Source organism: Rattus rattus, chromosome 13 (genome assembly GCF_011064425.1).
Source record: "Rattus rattus isolate New Zealand chromosome 13, Rrattus_CSIRO_v1, whole genome shotgun sequence".
In the NCBI taxonomy this organism is placed as follows: domain Eukaryota; kingdom Metazoa; phylum Chordata; class Mammalia; order Rodentia; family Muridae; genus Rattus; species Rattus rattus.
The window spans coordinates 73,584,554-73,606,377 of record NC_046166.1 but is presented as its reverse complement, the minus strand read 5'-3'; the positions used below and the strand labels follow the sequence as shown (position 1 = coordinate 73,606,377).

Genomic DNA, 21,824 nt, shown 5'->3' with positions numbered 1-21,824 from the left:
CTTTCTTCTTTTGACTTCTTGGCTTTTCAGGTCAAGATTTCTTCATGTAGCCTTGGCTGTCTGGAACTAGGTCTATAGATCAGGCTACCCTTGAACTCAGAGATCTGCCTGTCAAGGCTGTCTCTTCAAGTTGATGGAAACTGACTCTACCTCAGTTATTGGCTTCCTCCTAGCATATGACCTTGACACTTCTCAAAAATCCATGTTCAGTTCCTCCATTGGTGGCAGGAAATATTATGCTTTCATGAAGATGTGCCTTCCACCTGGACATCTTGTCTGTAGCACACCTTTCTCCCCTAATGGATATTTTTTTTAAAATTCTTATTTCTATGTGCATGGTGTATGTCTGCATGTATCTAGTACCCTCAGAGATTAAAGCATCTGGAGTTACAACAGTTGTGAGAAACCATGTGGGTGGTGTGAATAGAGCCTGAGTGTTTTGGAAGAGCAGCCCGTGCTCTCACACTGAGCCATCTCTCCAGCCCCAGACTTTTTGCTTTTTGATTACCTGTGATGATGAGCAAACTGTAACTCTCAGGTTCACTCTCGTGGGTTTAGGTTAATTTGTTGCCTTGTGGTATACTTCCTACAGTCTAGTGATGATGAGTCTTTTACATCTTTTGAAAACTTTGATTTTTATGATTGAAATACTTTATAATATCAAGGTACACATATGAAAAGAAGCTAGGGTTTATCATCTATTCCTTTTCCGTCTCTCCACCCACAATACGCCATCTTTGAAATCCCCCCACTTTATTCCGTTTTAAATACCCAAGAGTCTTTACATCTTGGTTTTGACTGGTCATTCTTCAGAGCACACTGGTTTGGCCACTGGAGTGGCAGTGAGCTTTGCTATTTGGAAGCCAACTCCTCAGTAGGCAGTCTCTTCACCTTCTTTAATAGTCAGAGATACTTTCCATTGAGTATTTCGAAAATTTTAGCCAACACAAAACATGCTATGTTTGTGTGTATGTGTGTGTATGTGTGTGTGTGTGTGTGTGTGTGTGTGTGTGTGTGTGTGTTCCTCTTAGACCATGATGAGGCAGAGCTGAGGAAGGTATATGCAATGGTAAAGTTTTGTTGTGCATTTCTACTGTTCAGTCTGCATGCACAGAACTGTTATACAGACTTTCAAGAGTGCCACGGGCTGTTTGTGTTTAATGGGTCTGTTCTGTGCACTGCTATGTCGACACTGCATTATTAAAGGCTGGTCATTGTGTCTGGAGGAATCCACACCTACATCCTTACTTGACATCTGCTGTTCTAATGTGATACATTCCCCTCTGTGTGTGTGTGTGTGTGTGTGTGTGTGTGTGTCCCTGTGTGTTAGCCATGTCCATTTTTCTCTCTGTTTCTCTGTCTCTCTCTCTGTCTCTCTCCTCTCTTTTTTTCATCTCTCTGCTCCTCCTTGTGTCCCTCTCTTTCTTCTATTGTTTGGCGAATGGAAGTGGTCTATTCTTTCACACTAGGGATAACTTTAAGACCATAATCACATCATTCTCTGTTAACTGAGTTGGGTGTATTCCATTTTCTCCTGTTACCTCCATTCTGTCTCTCATTCATTAATTCAAGAACTCTCTACTGAACTTCTATTGTTTTCTAGGCATAGGTATACAGCTAAGGACACAATATCCAGCTAATGACCCTGCTCTCTGAAAAGCCTTGGGTCAGTGAGGTGAAGAATAAATAATTAAAATTATATTGACTTTAACAAGTAGCAAAACCTGATGTTTATAAAATAATTTGTGTAAATTACCAGTGACCTGGGCCTAGCATTCAGGTGCAAAGCTATTTTAAACAGGTCTACATAAGGAAGGTCTTGTAAGACGTAGATTTTCTTTTTCTTATGTTACTAGTTAGCATATAAAGTTGTATAAAATAATAAATTTTGCTCTCCCATTTTAGGGAAGTTTTTAAAACCTTCAATTATCACTTAAATGATACCCAAATCATTCAATATCATACGCTCAATCTCTGCATGTTGGGGAATTTCCTCTAGGTTTTCTGTTGCCGACGTAACTTTATTGTGTTATTATTTGATTGGATACCAGTCATTGTTTCATTCTCTCTTGTGTATTTAAGTACTGATTTATGGTCTACAGCATGATTTTTAAGAAAATTTCTTGGACTGTTGAGAACTGTGGGTTCAGGAGCTGGACACGGCATCCTGTAGTTGTGTTAGTGAGTTCAGCACCTGGACAGAGCCTTCTGTAGGTGTGTGTTCAAATGAACTCTGAAAGGAAATGAACTCTGAAAGGTCCCTGTTAGATTTTTTTTTTCTTTTTCTGGATGACCCATGCACTGATGAGCATTGGGGACTAAGCCAGCCATTACTGTTGTATTTAGGCCTGTCAGTCCATTATGCCTAGTCCTAGTAGTATTGGTCTTACGAAAATGTGTGTATCAAAGTCACTGACATACATGTCTGTCATTGTTTGTAATTCCATGACCTGTGCTTCATGTCATTAATGTGTGAGAATCATCATTATCCTTCTGACTAGTTTCAGTGTGGCGTGTGCTTTGTCCTGTGTGAGTGTAACTACTGCTGCTTCTCTCCAGCTCCATTTACTTAGAAATCCATCTTCCACCTCTTCACTTTCAGTCTTGATAGGTCTGTCTCAGGATGATAAGTTTTTGGTAGCATCAAAAAGCTAGACATTGGGTTTTTTGTTTGATTGTTCATTTGATTGGTTGGTTTTTAATCCATTTAACCAGTGTGCCTCTTTTAATTGTAGAGGTGAGACTGTTTACATTTGAGGTTTTGCAGTGGTTTAAATAAGATATATTTACACGTGAAGTTTTCTGATGGTTTAAATGAGACACCCACATCCCCTGAAACAGATAGTCTCAGGCATTTGATCCCAGTTGATATTTCTGAATGTTGCTGGAGAAGATGTGTTACTAGAGGTGGGATTTGAGGTTTCAGAAGCCACACATGAACATTCCCAACCCTTCTTTACTTTCTGCTTCCAGTCTTAAGATGTGGGTTCTCAGATTATTGTTTCAACCACCATACCTGCCTACTGCCATGCTCCCTGCCCTGATGATGGTGGACTTTTATCCCTTAAGAACTGTAACTCCAAATAAAGCCTTCTTTATCTATAGGTTGCCTTAGCCATGACGTTTCATCATGGGAACATAAAAGTAACTAATATTGACTTAGTTTTGAAGGTCTACACTAATTTCTTAGTCTTAGAGGTATGCTAGATCAGTTAGGCAATAATGTTGATTCCCAGCTATCTTCTTTTTGTTGTTGTTTGTTTTTTGAGTTTTAATCTTTCCTGAGTTCGTGTGTGTGTGTGTGTGTGTGTGTGTGTGTGTGTGTATGTATGTCCTCATTTTCCATGTGTAGAATTGTGTCCTTTATATCTCCTCTGCAATACTGTATCAGGATCATAGATTCTTTAGTTTGTGTCTACTGTGGTGAATCTCCATATTTATTTTACAATTTAAAGGATAATTTTTATGGATTTAATCATTCTGTCTAGAAAAATTTTTGTTTCACTGCTTGAATACCAGGCCCTGGTCTCCTATTCTTTAGTATTTTTGACAAGACATCTGCTCCTGTTCTGGTGAGGTTCTCTTTACTTTTACGCTTTTATGTTGAAATATTTGGTATTATTTCTTTCCTCTATATTTTTAGCTTTCTGACTATAATATAGCATGGAGAGATTATTTTCTGATCATGTCTGTTGAGTTCATATTTTCTCCTGTCCTGAGATGTTTCTGTCTTTCCCAAATGTAGGGGAATTTCTGCTATAATTCATTGAATAGGGTTTCTATGCTTTTATGCTACATCTTGGTTCCTTCTCCTACATCACAGATTCATAGAGTTGGCCTTTTGCCAGGACTCATAAACGTTGCATTATGTTTCCTTTATTACTGTCTGAAATTAATCATAGCTTAACTATGTCTTTACCTGATACCTGAGGTTTTTTTCTTACTTGGTCTGCTTCATTGGCAATGCTTTTGTTGGGTTTTTCCACTTGATATTTTGATTCATTTCAAGGATTTCCAGCTTTTTTATTTGTTAGAACCTCTGTTTCCTGAATGTCTCTTCTACATTATTAAGGTTCTTTTCCAAGTCTTGATTGATGTGTTTATTTCATTAACATGCTTACTTGAGTCTTCCATTAGATCATTTATAGTAAGAACTGAGATTTTGGATTTTACTGGGAATTTTAATTATTTTAATATCTTTAAGATCCTCTATTGAATACTTATGAACTCTTGGATGAGCCACTTTTGTGATCTATCACACTATTGTATCCTGTGTTGTAAGCATTTTCCGGGATTCATATCTTTATTCTAGCTTTGTATAGTAGTATTGTTTGTGATCTGCCTTACTTGGGGGGACTTTTTCCTTATAACAACTCAGAGGGGTGAAGGCAAATGGCTCCAATAATAACAACCTCAAAGCAAAACAAATACAGTGACATAGTAACAATCAATTAATGATAACTACTATACAACAAGTCCTACAGGAACTAAAACATTAAAAACAATGTAGAAGAAGCTATGAAACTCAAATTGATAAATGGAAAACTAGTTAGAATAAAAGTAAAATATAATAAGATATTACAAACATGAAAATAAACAGGAAGTAAGAGTCAATAAAAGAAAAAGAACAAATAACAAAATAATGTAAGAAGAGAAAAAGCAAGAGATAAAAATTACTGATTACAAGAAACACAGAAACAAAATTGTATAAGAGCCATACAGAATAAAATCAAAAGATAAAAATATAAACTATAAAAATGCTAATGATATAATTAAAGTATAAACACTGGAGACTTTTCTTTCTGACCCTCTAGTGTTTGGATTTTCCAGGTCTGGGGACAGGGTAAAAGCTGTAGGTAGAGTCTGTAGAAGTTTCTCTCTGCTCCCAGTGCACATGTTCCTGTGCTGAGCTGGAGACCTGAGGTAATTGTGAATTTCCTACCTGACTATTCAGACCTTCTGCATGTCCCAATAGCTCTACAGACTGTGCAACAGGCAGGTTCCCACTCCAGAAGACTATCTGTTGTTGGCTGAAATCTAAAGTATGGGGTGTTCTCTGAGAGTATGAGAGAACTGGAAAAGCCAAAAGAATTTTGCACTGGAGGTGGAGAACCAAGGGAACCATTGACGCTTGGCCTCCCTCCTTCCTTAACATCTTAGTCAGAAAAGGTTGGGAAATATTCAGTCAAGTGAGGACTTCATGACTAAAACAGTAATTTCTAAACTATTCCAACAAAAAGGATGAAAATTGCACAAAGGAGATGGCTAGGCATGGAAAAGTACTTGCTATATAAGCCTGTAAACCTGTGGTCCATCATTGGAACCCATAGTGGAATGGGAGGATAGACTCCCAAAACTGTTCTCTGACTTCTGTATGAGTGCACTCTGTCTCTCTCTCTCTCTCTCTCTCTCTCTCTCTCTCTCTCTCTCTCTCCCTCTCTCTCTCCCCCCCTCTCTCTCTCACACACACACAGCATTCAATAATGTAATAATAATGACAATAATAATAATGTGATGAAGAAAGTGAATAGGATGAAAAGGAGGAAGAGGAAGAGGAAGAGGAGGAGGAAGAAGGAGGAGGAAGAGGAAGAGGAGGAGGAAGAGGAAGAGGAGGAAGATGAAGAGGAGGAGGAGGAAGAAGAGGAAGAGGAGGAGGAGGAGGAAGGGAAGAAGAAGAAGAAGAAGAAGAAGAAGAAGAAGAAGAAGAAGAAGAAGAAGAAGAAGAAGAAGAAGAAGAAGAAGAAGAAGAAGAAGAAGAAGGAGCAACCAAAGATCTGTGTAGGGAGACTATGTTTGGAAAACAATTGGAAGAGAACAGAAGCAGAGAACAAGAAGCTGCCCAAGTGGATCCCATGATAGCTAAAATACGTGAGAAGGAAGAAAGGGAGGGGCAATACCACCAGCACTGCCGGAACGATGGGGTTCAGTGATCCTTGACATCATTTTTCACTCACTGCTGAACTGAGTGAAGGCCAGAGGAGAACACATGACCTCATGTTTCTAGTGTCACAAGTATGTGGGAGCAGCCATTGGTGAATACTGAAGTATGAACAAGACTCTCTCATTGCTTTCTGGAGGAGTCAAGGCTTTGTGTAACTGTGAGTTACTCTTAAACAATTCTCCAGCCAAGCTAGTTTAAACTGTCTTGTGTATTCAGGATGCTATCCAGAGGTCATGTTGAAAAGGTCAAGTGATCTTTGCCATCTCCAGAAATAGATATGGCTAAGAAATCTAACTAGGATTCTCTATCCTTTATATGAAGATAATAAATGCAAAGCAAACATTGTGATAAAGTTGCCAGTTCACTGGCCCCTATGAGCTGCCACCCTGTTTGTGTAGTTCATTTTAAAAGGTCTTTTGCTGAGAGTAGGGGTTTTGGGAAGAATAATTAAAGGCAAGAAGCTTAAGGGTCCTCTAAATAAGGGAGATTAAGAGACTTGAATTATTTATTATCTAGAAATGAGGAATGACAGGAGAGGTGGATATAAATTAATGAGTGGTTTGTGAAATCAATTGGCCATTCTTCTTCATTGCAGCGAGAAAGGCAGAAGAGGAAGCTATGAATTGAAAGGGCTAGCAACAAATGCAAAATTAATGACAGACACACGCCTCATGGTGCCTCATTCAAGGATGCAAAAAAACGTTTCTATGCCATTGTATTGAAGGACGTGAAGCTGTTTCAAGACAGAATTTTCTCTCAAACTTCCAGGTCCTTATTCTTTACTCCCACCATCACCACCTATTAAAGCCAAGTCTAGGGAACTCTACTGAAGCCAGCCCTGCAGAGCACCCAGGAACTGAATGTGGGCAGGGCTGCACGTTGTCTCACTTACTTTATTCTTGGAGCATTTGTAACAGGTTTTTATCCATCGATAGTCACCTCACCAACTAACCATAGAGCATCTCAAGGGTAATTGTCCCCGAGAAGCTGGTGTAAGAAGCTATGCCTAGCAGAACAAGGCCTGGCACCCATGCTGGTGCAAATTCAGAGTATAGATGCAACTCGTATAGCTGGTGGAGGCAGCAGGCTCTCCAAGATCATGTTTGGTGACTTGTTCCATCCCTTATAGAGACTCCAGGACCAACCCCAGGTCTCTTTCCAGTTCCTTTTTATTCTGGTGTCTCATGTACCTTGTCTCCATCTGGGTATGTCTCAAAGACACTCCTTTTTCTTCGTTGATAAACAACAGGATGGCAAAGTGGAGACTTGATTACATACTGAACCGTGCTTATTGCTGACTCTTAAAATACATTTGAATGAATGAATAGGTTAGTGTGCAAGTGAGTAAATGTATGGAGGATTTATGGTCGCCCCCTAGACACGTTCTGTTGCTGCAACTGTAGATGCAAATGGCATGTTCCATGCCTGTAGAGTCAAGTCTGTGGCCAGTGGGGGTGTTCCATACCTACAGAGTCTGTGGCCAATGGGGCAGGGGGAAGAAGAACATTGACTGATGTGTTCTGTGAAGAGTTGAGAGGTGGCTCCGTATGGAAAGTGCTTGTGAATCCAGATGGAGTGGTGTGTGCCTGTAACCTTAGTGCTCTTACAGGAGACAGGAGGTATCGGGAAGGCCTCCTTCAAGTTCACTAGCCAGGAATGTTTAGTGGAGAACAATAACAGAGCCTGCCTTAAAGATGGACTGATGTTTCATTTTTAATGAGTTCTTTAACAGATGTAAAAGGAGGTCTACCAGCAGATGTTTTTCTTTAATAATAAACAAATATGAGGTTGACCAGTTGTCCCTTTTATTAAAAAGCAAAACTATTTTGTCAGGCTGATGTTTTAACTTTTATGGCTCCTTTCTCTGAGAAAAAGGAGATTGGGTTAGTATTGGTACCTGAAGTTGTCCTCTGACCTCCTTGACAGATGCATGCCAATACTCACTCCCACATACAAACATACATACATACATACATACATACATACATACATGCATGCATGCATGCATATGCACATACACACATTACATACATACAAGATGAAAAAGGAAAAATATAGCATCACCTTAGTCATTAGCACATAATTACAGAGAGCCACCATTGCTTCATATCATGTTTTTAGACACATTCAGAAGAAAGACTGTTAAATGCAAGGATTCAGTTCAGTGGGTCTGAAAGACCTAAGAAGACCAGGCTGACACTCTTCTCTAGATGCTGGCTCCCTAGTTCCTAGGGTCCACTGGCTTCTGTTTCTCTCCACTTGTCATCTGCATGTGAGTTTCAGTCCTGTGATTATACCTCTGGAAACAGGCACTTTGATATTCCATTCATTAGTTTACATCCTCAAGCCCAGAAGGTATTCATGCAATGCTTGGTTTAATAGTGGTTGATTGATTGGGAGTATTTTGTATTCTGTCCTAAGTATAATACATATTGATCAGGAAACAGGAAGCTATCTGAAACCTGAAAGTTCCGTTTAAAGCTGACCTATATGTAATGAATATGCCATGCATTATTTAAATCTTTAGTGCTCCTGTGAGATGTATGTCCATGGCAAAGAGAGAGCAGAGCAGCTGGTGAGATGCCTCAATAGAGGAAGGATGCCAAGATTCAACATGAATTTGATCCCTAGAACTGGCATGGTAGAAGGAGAGATCTGACTACCTTAGGCTGTCCACTGACCATCACACAAAATATAAGTAAAATCAATGTAATTTTAAAAAGAGAGGGAGGGAGCTGGAGAGATGGTTCAGCCTTGCTGGCCACAGACTCTGTAAAAGCATGGAACACCCCCATTTTTATTCACAGTTGCAGCAACAGAACATGTCTGGGGCCCAACCATAAATCCTCCACACATTTACTCACTCATTCACTAACTTATTCACTCATTCAAATATATTTTAAGATGCCTCTATTAACACAGTTCAGCACTTAAGACTTTACTGGCTACTTTGCAAGAAGGTTTGAGTCCCAGCACCCACATGACAACTTACAACTGTAACTCTAGTTCTAGGGGATCTGATTTTTTTCTTATGGCTTCTGTGAACACTGAACACATACTGTACATACATAATACATACATACACACATGCATACATGCATGCATAATACACATCTGCACACATACATGCACACATACATGCATGCATCCATCACACATGCATGCATATATACATGAACACATGCATACATACACATGCATACATACATACATACATACATATATCATAGGTGTAGTCAAAACAAATAAGACATATTTCCTTAAAAGTTTGAACATGACCACAAGTCAAGAAGAGTGTACCTCAAAACAACACTGACTTATCTTCTACATGAGTCGCTTGCTGGCCATCAACAGAAAGTTATTTATACTGGCTTAAATACAGAAGGGAATTATTGGCTCTCCTATCTATAAAACATCCCTGATACCTAGAAAGTCTAAAACTGGACTTATTTTTGCCTTTAGTTACTACAGATATTGGTATCTGAGAATGTAATTAAAACAACTATTCTTTCTTTATCCATCTGCCTCTCCCTCTCTCTTATAAGAAGTTGTGGGCCTGTATCCAAGCGAGATGATCTTAAGGCAAGATATGCCTATAAAACAAGTGTCCCAAGTATTATTTTTATGAATTATACCTCACAGAAGGATCCTGAACTGTTCAGGTCCACACTCCAGAAGGACCAACTATTGACCCTTTTCAATGGTGAGCCATTATGGTGGACTCAGTCAACATCAGTTCTCAGTCCTGGTGGGCAGTTGCACTGGCCAACTTCCTGCTAACCCATCTAGATCCAGAGTGATAAAGGAAGGGGGGTTTCTCCAGGGAGGTGAGTTGTGAGGAAAGGCATGAGGCAAATGTTTTGCTTCATGCTGGGACTAGGATACAGGTGTAAGGTGTGGCCTAGTGTGCTGTGAGAGCAGGCACAAGTTCATCCTGGGTGGGATTGGCTATAGATGGTAAACTCATCGATCTTGACCAACTTCTCTCCAACACTATTTTCCTTTATTTGTGTTAAGGTAAATTGGTGATTGATATAAGCCTACCTGGTAGTGTGTGATTTGGGGGGAACCAGGCACAGCTCCAAGATACCAAGCCCTCCTGTTGAGCACAAAGATGATGGCCTGTGTCCCTTTTTCAGCTGCTGGTTTGTGAGTTGAACTTGAAGACTTCCTTTCATCCAAAATGTCTTACAAATCAATGTGAATAGCAATGGGAATCATTTCAACTTCAAAGTCTCTCCCTGCCCTGAAGAGTACAAATTATATTCCTACTTTATCCTAATATATTTATCCTAGAAGAGGGCTGAATAAACATCACAAATTAAAATTAAATGTGATTTTTTTTTCAATACTTTTTCAGTTACTTTAAGGGAACCAAACATTTTACATTAAAGTAATATTTTAAATGATCTATTTTAAGATTCAGAAATGTGTCTAAATACACATTTTTTTCACTTATAAATATAAAATCGAAGTGCCTGAAGATACGGTTTTCAGTCATAATGAAGAACCTTGACAAGGAATGAATAGAATCCCGTAATCTTCAGTGCCGTTTCGGAAGCACTCCTTGTTCACCTTGGGACATTGCTTCAGGGCTTGGATCAAACTTCTTGCTCTGAAAGGTAATGGGTGCTGGAGCTGAGACTGCCTGGACCTGAGCAGTTTGTTTAGTAAATACCTTGTCTGGTAGGAATAGCAGCTGGGTCCCTTTCACCTGGAGCTGAGGATGCTGGTGAAGGATACATTACGTTCAGGTGGATGCAGAGCTCAGGGTTATTTGGTATTTAGGGCTCAAGTGAGTATATCACAGACAGAAATCTTCACTTTTTCTAATTGCATATGAACCCAAAGAAACCCCCAGTAGCTGCAACAGGAGGAAGCCAGAATTCCAACTACACGGCTGCACTTTCTCTGAAATGAACAGTGACAGTTCCCACTTTCCAATCTTGAGAGACGTCTGTGTCCTCCTGGAATTTAGAACCTCAGGAGCCTTAGGACGAACAGCTGTGGGAGCCACGTCGTGAACGTCCCTGAGCAGCTATCAGTCGGAGGCTCTGATTCTATGGAGCTGAACTTCTCCAAAAGTGGTTGTTCTGAGAGAAAATTGGAGGAGAGAGGGCCTCTGCTGGCTCTTCATATGCACTTTGCCCTCAGCTCCATCTTGTGTGGTTTGTAAGAGGCAGAGAGAGGAAATACACTGGAGTGATAGTCCCAGTAAGCACACAGTTGAATGTGGGTCTGAAATGATATGGGCCTGCAGATCCCTAGGATAGGTGTAGCTGGGTGAATTCTGACAGGCCAACATTCCCTGTGTGGGGTAAGAATTTGTGAAGAGCTTCTTCCGCACAGGGAGTCACTGTGAGGCCACCCAAGGCACGGGACAAACCAAGCAGGTTTGGTTCGCTTAGAAGATAAACCTAGAATGGACACATGGGGACAAGGTTCAAGTTTTTGCTACCCAAAAAGCAAGGGCTGGAGAATAAAACTATTTCAATCTGTACCATTGGGTACAGAAATGATAATAGAAAAACAGGTGCAGAAATCTAGATCCCACAGTGAATCCGTGTGTGTTTGTTGCTTCTCTGTTTTTCTGTAAAGAGAAACCCTTTAGCAGGTTTCCTCACTAGAGTAGGCGGAAGCAATCAGACGGCAGCCCAAGAAACGGTCTCTAGGCACAAAAATTTAAAAGTTGAAACAAATCTGAAAACCAGCGACTTGCAAAACGTCTTTGATTTTCTTAAGTGTAAGTCGAACTCTTCAAGATTGTTTAAATGTTTTGTGACTCCCGACTTCCAGAAAAGAATTAAGCAAGACGCCGTGAACCCCAGTCTTCATACCTCTTCAGCTTGTAAGGCCGACATCTTGCTGAGATGTGGTTTCTTTCTATGCTTTGTTCTGTGAGGAAGGGGCTATCCCTCGCACTTGATTGCAGAGATGCTGAACTCTCAGTCTCTGGAGACGTCCCTGCTCCATTGTAGACTTACAGCTGCGGGCGGATGTAGAAGCAATTATGCCCTTCTCTTTGAAAATCCTCATTGTGCTTAATTTTTTTTTTTTGTTTTGTTTTATTGCCGTTTTCTATGCAGAAAAAAAAAGACACAAAAAGCCTCTGGATCTCGTAACAATGAGTGCTAAGAATAAGTTTCCTAGGGAGGAGCTGCTGGGTGCACAGATCAGCGCACGTGAGTGTGCATGCACGTGCTTGTGTGAGCCCACGTGCAAGTGTGTATGCTCAGTACCTGTGGGTAAGCTTGCTCATTCTTGTCCTGACAGCCATCCTCTGGGCTTTCAGAATTTACAAGAAACACTTTACGGGAACCATGGTACGCACGAAGATTGTTGTCACATGCTCAGGAAATAAACCTTGGCTTTAATTTAAGGCCCCCGTGTTACTGCTCCTTATGTTTTACTTCTTTTTCAACATTTTAAAATACTGAAGCATAGCAGAATTTATCCCCCTCACCCCTGTGTGCGCGTGGCTCAGGAGTGGTCTGTACACGTGTGCGGTTTGGAACGGATTTTCAGGCTGGTTTCATCTCACAGAGGGCAGCTCTGTGGAGCACAAGCTCACCTCTGCTTTCCAGAGCTTGACCGATCTGCTAAAGGAGCAGACTATTGTTCTCATCTTTTTATTAATTATATATTTTATTTACATTTCAAATGTTATTCCATTTCCTGGTTTCCCCTCCAGAAACGCACTACCCCACCACCACCACCACCACCCCTGCTTCTATGAGGGTGCTCCCTCACCCACCCACCCACTCCCACCTCCCCACCCTGACATTCCTCTACAGTGGAACATTGAGCCTTGACAGGACCAAGGACCTCTCCTCCCATTGATGCCCGACAAGGCCGTCCTCTGCTATATATGCAGATGGAGCCATAGGTCCATTCCTGTGTACTCTCGGGATGGTGGTTTAGTCCCTGGGAGTTCTGGAGGGCTGGTTGGTTGATAATGTTGTTCTTTTAATGGGGTTGCAAACCCCTTCAGATCTTTCAGTCCTTTCTCTAACTCCTCCAGTGGGGACCCCATTCTCAGTTCAATGGTTGACTTCAAGCATCCACCTCTGTATTTGTAAGGCTCTGGCAGAGCCTCTCAGCAGACAGCTATATCATTCTGATCTTTTCCTGATCGACTTATCTTACAGCAATGATGTTCTCCAGGGTTGTCTATGTTGTATCCCACAGAGGATTTTCCTTTTAGACTGATGAAGAGGGCATAGTTCATCATTTGTGGACATCCAGGCTTGGGTGTGCAGCATCCTTCAGATCTCAATGTTTGTGATACATGGAGCTGTTAGTTCAGGGTGGATGTTCCACTTCTGATCTTTCTGAGATATTCCACAATGTTCCATGTAGCATTTGCACCTTTTGCATTGTGCTAAGAGTATGTCAGCTGCTCCACATCCACACCAATGTCTCCTGTTCTCTGTGTCATGGGCAGCAGCCATTACAATAGAGATTTAGTCCTATCTGACTGTGGTTCTGTCTTGCAGTCGTGTGTGTGTGTGTGTGTGTGTGTCTGTCTGTGTGTGTCTGTAGGTATGTGTCTGTGTGTATGTGTCTGTGTGCATGTTTCTGTGTATGTGTCTGTAGGTATGTCTGTGTGTGTGTCTGTGTGTGTGTCTCTGTATGTGTGTGTCTGTCTCTGTGTGTCTGTGTGTTTTCTGTGTGTGTGTGTGTCTGTGTGTTTCTATGTGTGTGACTATGTGTGTCTGTGTGTGTGTGTGTGTGTCTGTGTGTCTGTGCATGTGTGCGTATGTGTGTGCGTTCTATAAGCTGTTGACCTCCTGTTGACCTTTCTGGACAGACACACTTGTCCATTTGTTTGCCCATTTTAATCAGGTCATTTGGGTTTGGCCTGCAAGGGTTCCTCATATAGTCTGTGTCAGCCTCCTGGTTGGTTATGGTTTGAGACACTTTCTCTTGTCTTAGAGATTATCTTTTTATTCAGTTCATTGGTGTCTCCGGATGCTCAGTGGTTTACAGACTGTGAGCTCTCATTGCCTGTTTCCGTTGGTCTTCCCTGTGCTGTGGGCATTACAGCTAATGGCAGGATGTCTCTGTTTCCTAGGTATAAACCTTACATTCAGACCTGTGATCCACATTTAAGTCAGGTCACATATGACCCAAATAAAGATCCACTCTAATTCTCTACCATGTATGTCATTTTTTTCTTTGTTTTACTTATTTTCTCTCTTAAAATAGGATTTTAAAACCCACAGCATTATTATGTTTGATCTGCATAAAATGTATCTGTATGGATTGGGCATATGTCTAATATGTGCATATATATATACACATATATATCTACAAAAGTCAGTATGTTATATGCATGGACCCTGGTACTAAAGTTACTTAGGAAGAATTCCCGTGGTCTAAGACCAGCCTGAACTACATAATTCCAGATCAGCTTTAGCTATAGAAAGAGACTCTGTCTGAAAAATGAATCTTTAAAAAAATATCAGCTTCTTAATTTAAATTATTAACACTAATAGATAATTGTAGAGAGCATGTATGATATGTGTGTATGTGTGTGTGCATATGTATGTGTATGCATATAGGAGGGTATTTATCTTACAGTATGTCTTATATGTTTTGATTATGTCCCTTCCAAGCAAATTCTGAGAGGACCACTCAGAAGCACTATATATCATAGGACTGCCTCTCAGGGAAACGACATAAGGGAATGGGGGAAGATGAGAAGTGAATAGGAAAGAGAAAACTGTATGAACCTGGCAAAGGTCAGAGCCATCCCCTATTTCCCTATTCTAAAGCAAATGGTCCATTTCTCACTGAGCCAGGCAGATGGTCTGTGTTCTCTCAGCGGCTGTGGTTAGTAACACACAGGAGGTCTTTCACTCTTGGAACCATGCAGGTCACAGGAAACAGGTGTGAGCCCAGCCCATTTTGAGTGTGAGGAAACAGTGTGAGCGGTGTGGAACCACATCATCTTCTGTCCTGGGCCAAAGCCTCGCTTCTGCATAAAGGCACAAGCTGGTGTCCTGAAATGGGATGCGCCCCCTAATTTTACATGAGGACATTTTCATGCTCACAGATTATAAAGCATGTTTTCCTTCATTTCACAGGGAAAACTTCAGTACTTTTTACTTCATTTCCAAGATTGCCTTTTTGTTTGGGAAACTGAGTGAAAAGCTTTATATTCCCAATTGTGTCAAGAATACATTGAGTCTATTGAGTCAGATTTTTTTTCCTTTCCCAGCTATGTCAAGCCTGTTCATGAAAAAAAAATTGTTCTAAAATCGAGTTCAAAAACTCAGAAAAGTCATCAGTCATGGCAGATACAGGCAAGCCATTCTCCTGTGCTGCCTTTGACATCAGGGTGTGGCTCAGCCCTAAGTGCTCAAAGGCCTCTAGGCAGTGCAGCCTACCTTTGCTTAGAGTGTGGCAAGGCCTTGGCATGTGGAACCATCCAGAGGGTCTTGATGAAAAACAAAAATGTCACCTAAAATGTCAATATGCATCACAGCACGTCAACGAACCACCACGTGGTTTACCAAGTGGTTGAAGTGGTCAGTGGATGGTCATAACATTGTTTTTTCTATAATGTTTCCTTTTATATCACAGTGGTGCATGTAGTTGAGTATATCTTTTATGTTGTACAGTGGTGTGTGTAGTTGAATATATTGGAAATCTACCCTATGATAAAAGAGTACAAATTGAAGGTCCCACTCCCACCTCACCAGTGCATCACTTGTTAGATAGGAGTGGTGAAAGTTTTCATTCAGAAATATTAGTGCTGTCATGGCACAGGCTAGCACTGTGGAAAATAACTAAAGCCCAATGTCTCTTTAGCAGATAACTGTTGAGACACTGAGAGTTCCCAAACCACTGGTGGCCACGAACCAAGGACTTCTTGACCTCAGTCAACTCAGAGTAAACATGCGTTGGTGGGAGGTTCCCTTTTAGACAGCAGCAAAGGGCTTTAAGTGTGGCCATTGGTGACCAGTGGCCTCCATGGACACCATGCTTAGAGGTGTTGATCTGAAAGAAACAGCAGTGACAGCATCAAATGTGAGAACGCCACGGGCCAGTCCTGCAGCTCTGGGGATGGCCTGTACTTATCTGTAAGAAGAAAAGCTGATTTTGTGCAGATCTGGTCCTTCGCTGCCATAGTAAAAAACACATGCTCTGTGTTTCTGGAGGCGTTCCTGTTACATTCATCTGTATATTGTCTGCACAGTCAGCCCATGTAGGGTTCCACACAGGATAGCAGGCCACAAAGAGACTGGTCCCCATCAGTCCTGGCCCTGCCACTGTCCAGCTAAGTCTGCAGGACTTTGTCTCGATGCAGTCAGAAATCTCATGTAGAGACCTGTGAAGTGATGGGGGCATTTCATCTCATGCCTGTGCCCCACTCCTATCTTTAGCATCCCCTCAGACCATACCTAGGACCATGTTTAGCATCCTGCTTATAAAGCTTACACATAGATATTCAGTGACTGCACAAACCTTGTGTTTCTCTGTTAGTTTTAATAGTAGCTGTCAGACTGGCGAACTCTCTGACACAGGTCACTGCTGATTTGCCTGGAATTACAGAACATCACAGCACATCAAACGATTCTAGACTATAATCAACCTGCAGACTAATAAAGGCCAAAGCATAGGGTAATATTTGGCAATGAAATATGTTAGATCGTAAATTAGGACAGGAGATACTGAGGCACATGCATAGAAATGTCGCAAGGGATTCCCTTACCTTGTGCGATAACCTAAAAACTAATAAGAAAAGAAGTAGACTAGAAATCAGTATACATGAATCTGAAACTCAGCAACCGTGGCTGTGAGGACATAGAGGAACTGTTGACAGTCACCTCTGCTGACCCCTTTGGAAGCCTATAAAGGGTCACTCCACATGTCATGGTTGTCACTGCAGAGTCCTTGGAAATTAATGGACATATTCACCAAGAGACCCTTCCTCAGAGCTAAGAACCAGAAGACCACACTGATTATTAGATCATCCCCTCTGTCAACACCATGCTCATCATCAACACATGGCCCTCTGAGATACTGCTTGTCTGTAGGATTTTCTGTGGCCTGTCTCCTGGGTATCTAATGACAAGTCATGGCAGTCATAGGAGCCAACATGTCAAGAGCTCAGTCAGTAAGTCAGACTTGGTGCAGTTTTCTGAATGATTCGTTGAAACACTTCCTGATTACTGAGCACTCTCAGACCCTCTGCAGCTTCCGTCAGGGCTGTCTCCACAGCAGTTTGTCAGTCATGTGGCAAAAGCTGCCGTTGTGTCTTCCCATTGAGTTTATTAGAGAAGGCGGCTTGTTGACTCTTCTATCACTCTTACACGTCTACTTCCTCTTGCTGGAAGTAGGCGATTGCATATGGCACCTTGTGTTTTCTTATTTGTCCATGAGCCTACATGAAGTGCTTTTGAAGTTAGTATGCAAACCTGTCTCAGACCCTAGAAAAGCCACATCTTCTCTCAACCCTGTGTTCTTTGCTTGAAAACAGGGATGGGCATCTTGGCACATTGTGTATGTGTGCAGGAACAATGAACACTAAAGCACCTGGGAAAGCAGGGTGGCACACGCAGCCTCTCCAGCCTCTCCACGGCTTGATATTTTAATGCAACACAGCAGACTCTTTTGATGACATGGAGACTCCACGTGTGAGTTTTCTTCACATTAAACACGAAATTAGACACATTTTGTACATGCGTAGTGAGTTGATAACTTGTTTTGGGCTTCGGACATGCATACATTAAGAAAAAAGCATATATTTGAGTGTGGTCACACAGGCAGGTAACTTCAATACTCTAGAAGCTAAGGCAGGGGAATCATGAGGTTGGAGGACAGACTGGGGGTATATAGCACAGGCCCTGGCTAGTCTAGACTAAAGAATTTGGCTTTTTTAATGAGTGGTTTCAGTCCAGAGAGATGGCTTGGAAATTGCCAACCCTAACAACCCAGGTTGGGTCCCCAGAACACACACAGTGGAAGGAGAGAGTCAACTCCAGGGAACTGCTGTCTGGCCGCCACATGCTCACCACCATGGTGCAAACGCATCCACTCCCATTCAAAGTCAGTGAATGCAAACCAATGGAATGGATCGTGTTTATTTAAGAACAATTAGACACCTAACTGAGTATACGAGCCAGTTTGATAAGTCATAATGACAACATTCTGTCAGTCATGAATTTTAGCCACATGGTAAATGTGCTTGTACAGTTTTGTCACCCGGTGCTTCGGGTGTCTCTGTAGGGCATAATGAAAAGGTAACGTGAACATTCTAAATTCCCGAATGAAGAATTCAATTAGTCACCACATCAATAAGACGACGATGATGGCACCCACAGTGTTATGTGTAATTTTGAGATGATAAAAATAAAAATTCTGTGCCAACTCTGTATTGTACTTTACCATACTTCGGTCTCCTAGAAACAAGTTCCGCCTATTACACAGAGAAGAGGTCAGCAGGAAGTTAGTGGGAACAATGCCTAACAGCATGGTCAATTGACTGCATATGTTACAAGTTCCATTCCACTATGTCGGCTAAAATGCCATGCAGTGGAAGACCAGCTTTATTAGGATGTTTGGAAAGGATTGCAGGGACGTGATCATACAGATGCACCTGACCTTTGTGAACGTGAAGGTTTGCCAAGGAAAAAAGGAGCAGAAATAGGAACTGTGTGTAAGATTTTATACCAGAATCCAACCGCTTACTTGGTAGTATTCTGTCATAATTAAGTTTAAGGGTTAAACCTTTGGGGCCTTTTTATAGATTTATAGACATGGTGAAGGCATGGGCTGGGTTCACAACTGTGTTGAGGAAAGGTTTTGATTCTATTATTGAATTTCTAATATGAAATTGTGGGTGTTGCTTTACTGTTTCCACTGTTCCATAAAGTGGTGGGTCATGCACATTTGTACATTAAACACAGAGGAGAGAGGGTAAGTAGGTTATTCCTGCTCTGCAGTGGGCATTACAGATTTAAAAAATGCAGGAAGTGTTGTAGAATCAGGAATGCAATGAGAATTACTGAATCAGGAATATAATGATAATTACAGAATCGGGAATTTGGGGGCATTGAAGATTTGAGAATGCAGAGGGTATTGTAGAATCAGGAAGGCACGGAGTATTTTAGAATTAGGAATGTAGCAAGCATTGTAGATTCACAATACAGTAGAATCAAGAATACAGTAAGAATTGTAGAATCAGGAATGTAGGAGTCACAGAATCAGGAATGCAGTGGGCACTACAGAGTCAGGAATGCAGTGGGCACTGCAGAGTCAGGAATGCAGTGGGCACTGCAGAGTGAGAAATGCAGTGGGCACTACAGAGTCAGGAATGCAGTGGGCACTACAGAGTCAGGAATGCAGTGGGCACTACAGAGTCAGAAATGCGGTGGCACTACAGAGTCGGTGGGCACTACAGAGTCAGTAATGCGGTGGGCACTACAGAGTCAGGAATGCGGGGGGCACTACAGAGTCAGTGATGCGGTGGGCACTGCAGAGTCAGGGATGCGGTGGGCACTGCAGAGTCAGGGATGCGGTGGGCACTGCAGAGTCAGGGATGCGGTGGGCACTGCAGAGTCAGGGATGCGGTGGGCACTGCAGAGTCAGGGATGCGGTGGGCACTGCAGAGTCAGGGATGCGGTGGGCACTGCAGAGTCAGGGATGCGGTGGGCACTGCAGAGTCAGGGATGCGGTGGGCACTGCAGAGTCAGGGATGCGGTGGGCACTGCAGAGTCAGGGATGCGGTGGGCACTGCAGAGTCAGGGATGCGGTGGGCACTGCAGAGTCAGGGATGCGGTGGGCACTACAGAGTCAGTAATGCGGTCGGCACTGCAGAGTCAGGGATGCAGTGGGCACTGCAGAGTCAGGGATGCAGTGGGCACTACAGAGTCAGGGATGCAGTGGGCACTCCAGAGTCAGTAATGCAATGGGGACTGCAGAGTCAGGAATGCAGTGGGCACTACAGAGTCAGGAATGCAGTGGGCACTACAGAGTCAGGAATGCAGTGGGCACTACAGAGTCAGGAATGCAGTGGACACTACAGAGTCAGGAATGCAGTAAGTATTTTTCAAATTACCAGTGCAGTAAGCATTGCAGATTCAGAATACAGTAGGCACTGTAGAATCAAGAACATAGTAAGAGTTATGGAATCAGGAATGTAGCAGTCACAGAATCAGGAATAAAGTGGGCACTGCAGAGTCAGGAATACAGAGGACATTGCAGTCAACACAGTGGGTGTAGCAGAGTCAGGAGCACAGTGGACCTGGTAGTATCAGGCACCGCAATGGACAATATAGACTCTCGTGGCCATGGACATTATCGTGTTGGTTATGTATATAATGCTGACATGAAGCGAGAATATATCTAGTGACTTCTCTCTCTTCTTTACTTCAGGTTGCTACCAGCTATGTAATGTTTTTCGATCTCATGAGATGGAAATTGACCAGTGCTTGCTGGAGTCCCTCCCCCTGGGCCAGCGGCAGCGTCTGGTGAAGCGCATGCGCTGTGAGCAAATCAAAGCCTACTATGAGCGAGAGAAAGTGTTCCAGAAGCAGGAAGGGCTCCTGAAGAGAATCAAGCCTGGGAAAAGCCAGAAGGTCCGCTTCGGCCTGGCTGACATGATTCAGGATGCCATTATCCACCACCATGACAAAGAGGGTATGCCTTCTCCAAAGAGATCTCTTAATCTACTCTTGCTTGTTGTTTCCCAGGGAGATAAGAGCGCCTTTAAATAGGATGTTCCTTCCAAAGTTCGGTGTGGAATGTCATCAGTCTCTTAAGTGATGTGTGAAAAAATTAAAATTTTGGTGAAATGTTTGTATATAGCTTGGAAGAGAAGTGCCTATCTAAAAGGCAAGCGACTTCTTTTAAAATTTCACTTTCATTCCTAACAGGACACGTGGTTTCTGAGATTAGTGGTTCTCAACCTGTGGGTCATGACCCCTTTGTGGGTTAAAGGACCGTTTCACAGGGGTCACAGGTCAGATATCCCGCATATCAGATATTTACTTTACGATTCATAACAGTAGCAAAATTACACTCATGAAGTAGCAATGAAAACACTTTTTGCTTGGGGGTGTCACCATGACCTGAAGAACTGCGTGCGGTAGACTCACAGCATTAGGAAGGCTGAGAACCACTGTCTTAGAAGATGGTTGTGACTGCTCTTCTCATTTTCCTCACACATCCACATGGATAACCGTGGCAAAGTCGGTTGCCTCAAAATTTACAGAGGGTTAAGACTCAATATTTCTAAAGCTCACTTCCTGGGCAGCTATGACTTTCCCGTGTCCCCATGTAGTATGTGGATGGCCTCAGATCTTACGTTGGGGTGGTCAGCTGATTTTGTAGTAGCATGGAGTGGAGTTTCAGTGTTCTCTATGCTGGTGTCCAGTTTCCCCGCACCATGTGTACAGCTTGCACTTTCTCCAGTTGGTGGTGAGTTTAGGAGTGTATTTAGATGGCCTCCATTACATTCCATTGATCTCTGTGTATATTTTAGGCCACCATTAGGCCACTATGAAGTTTTGCAGACTACCTTGAAATTCTGCCCCATGTGTTCTTTTGTTCAAGATGTCTTTGGCATTTTTTTTAAATCCTGGGTTATGATGTGGAAATTTCTTAAGCATGCACGATTAATTTCAACAGCATGCATTTTTATCTATGAGTTTCTTTCCGCTTTTTGTTGTTGCCTTTGCAATCTACTTTTCAGAGCTTTAGTGTGAGAGACATGCTCTATTTCTGTGGTATGTTATGATAAAGTATGATGTTCCTTTCACCAGATTAATGTATCTGATGCTTGGCCCCTGACTTAGTTTGGTTTTCTTATGCTGGGAAGAGACAGCATGACCTTGGAAATTCTTATAAAGAAAAACATTTAATTGGAGCTGGC

General features: G+C 42.1%; 1 protein-coding gene across 1 annotated transcript in view; it reads left to right on the top strand.

Annotated features, from left to right (window-relative positions):
- Window positions 1-21,824, top strand: part of Myo16 (myosin XVI) — a 382,886-nt gene that overhangs the window by 4,071 nt on the left and 356,991 nt on the right. Inside the window, 1 exon segment of the mRNA XM_032918632.1 lies at window positions 20,327-20,590. Coding sequence (XP_032774523.1) covers window positions 20,327-20,590 — 264 coding nt within the window.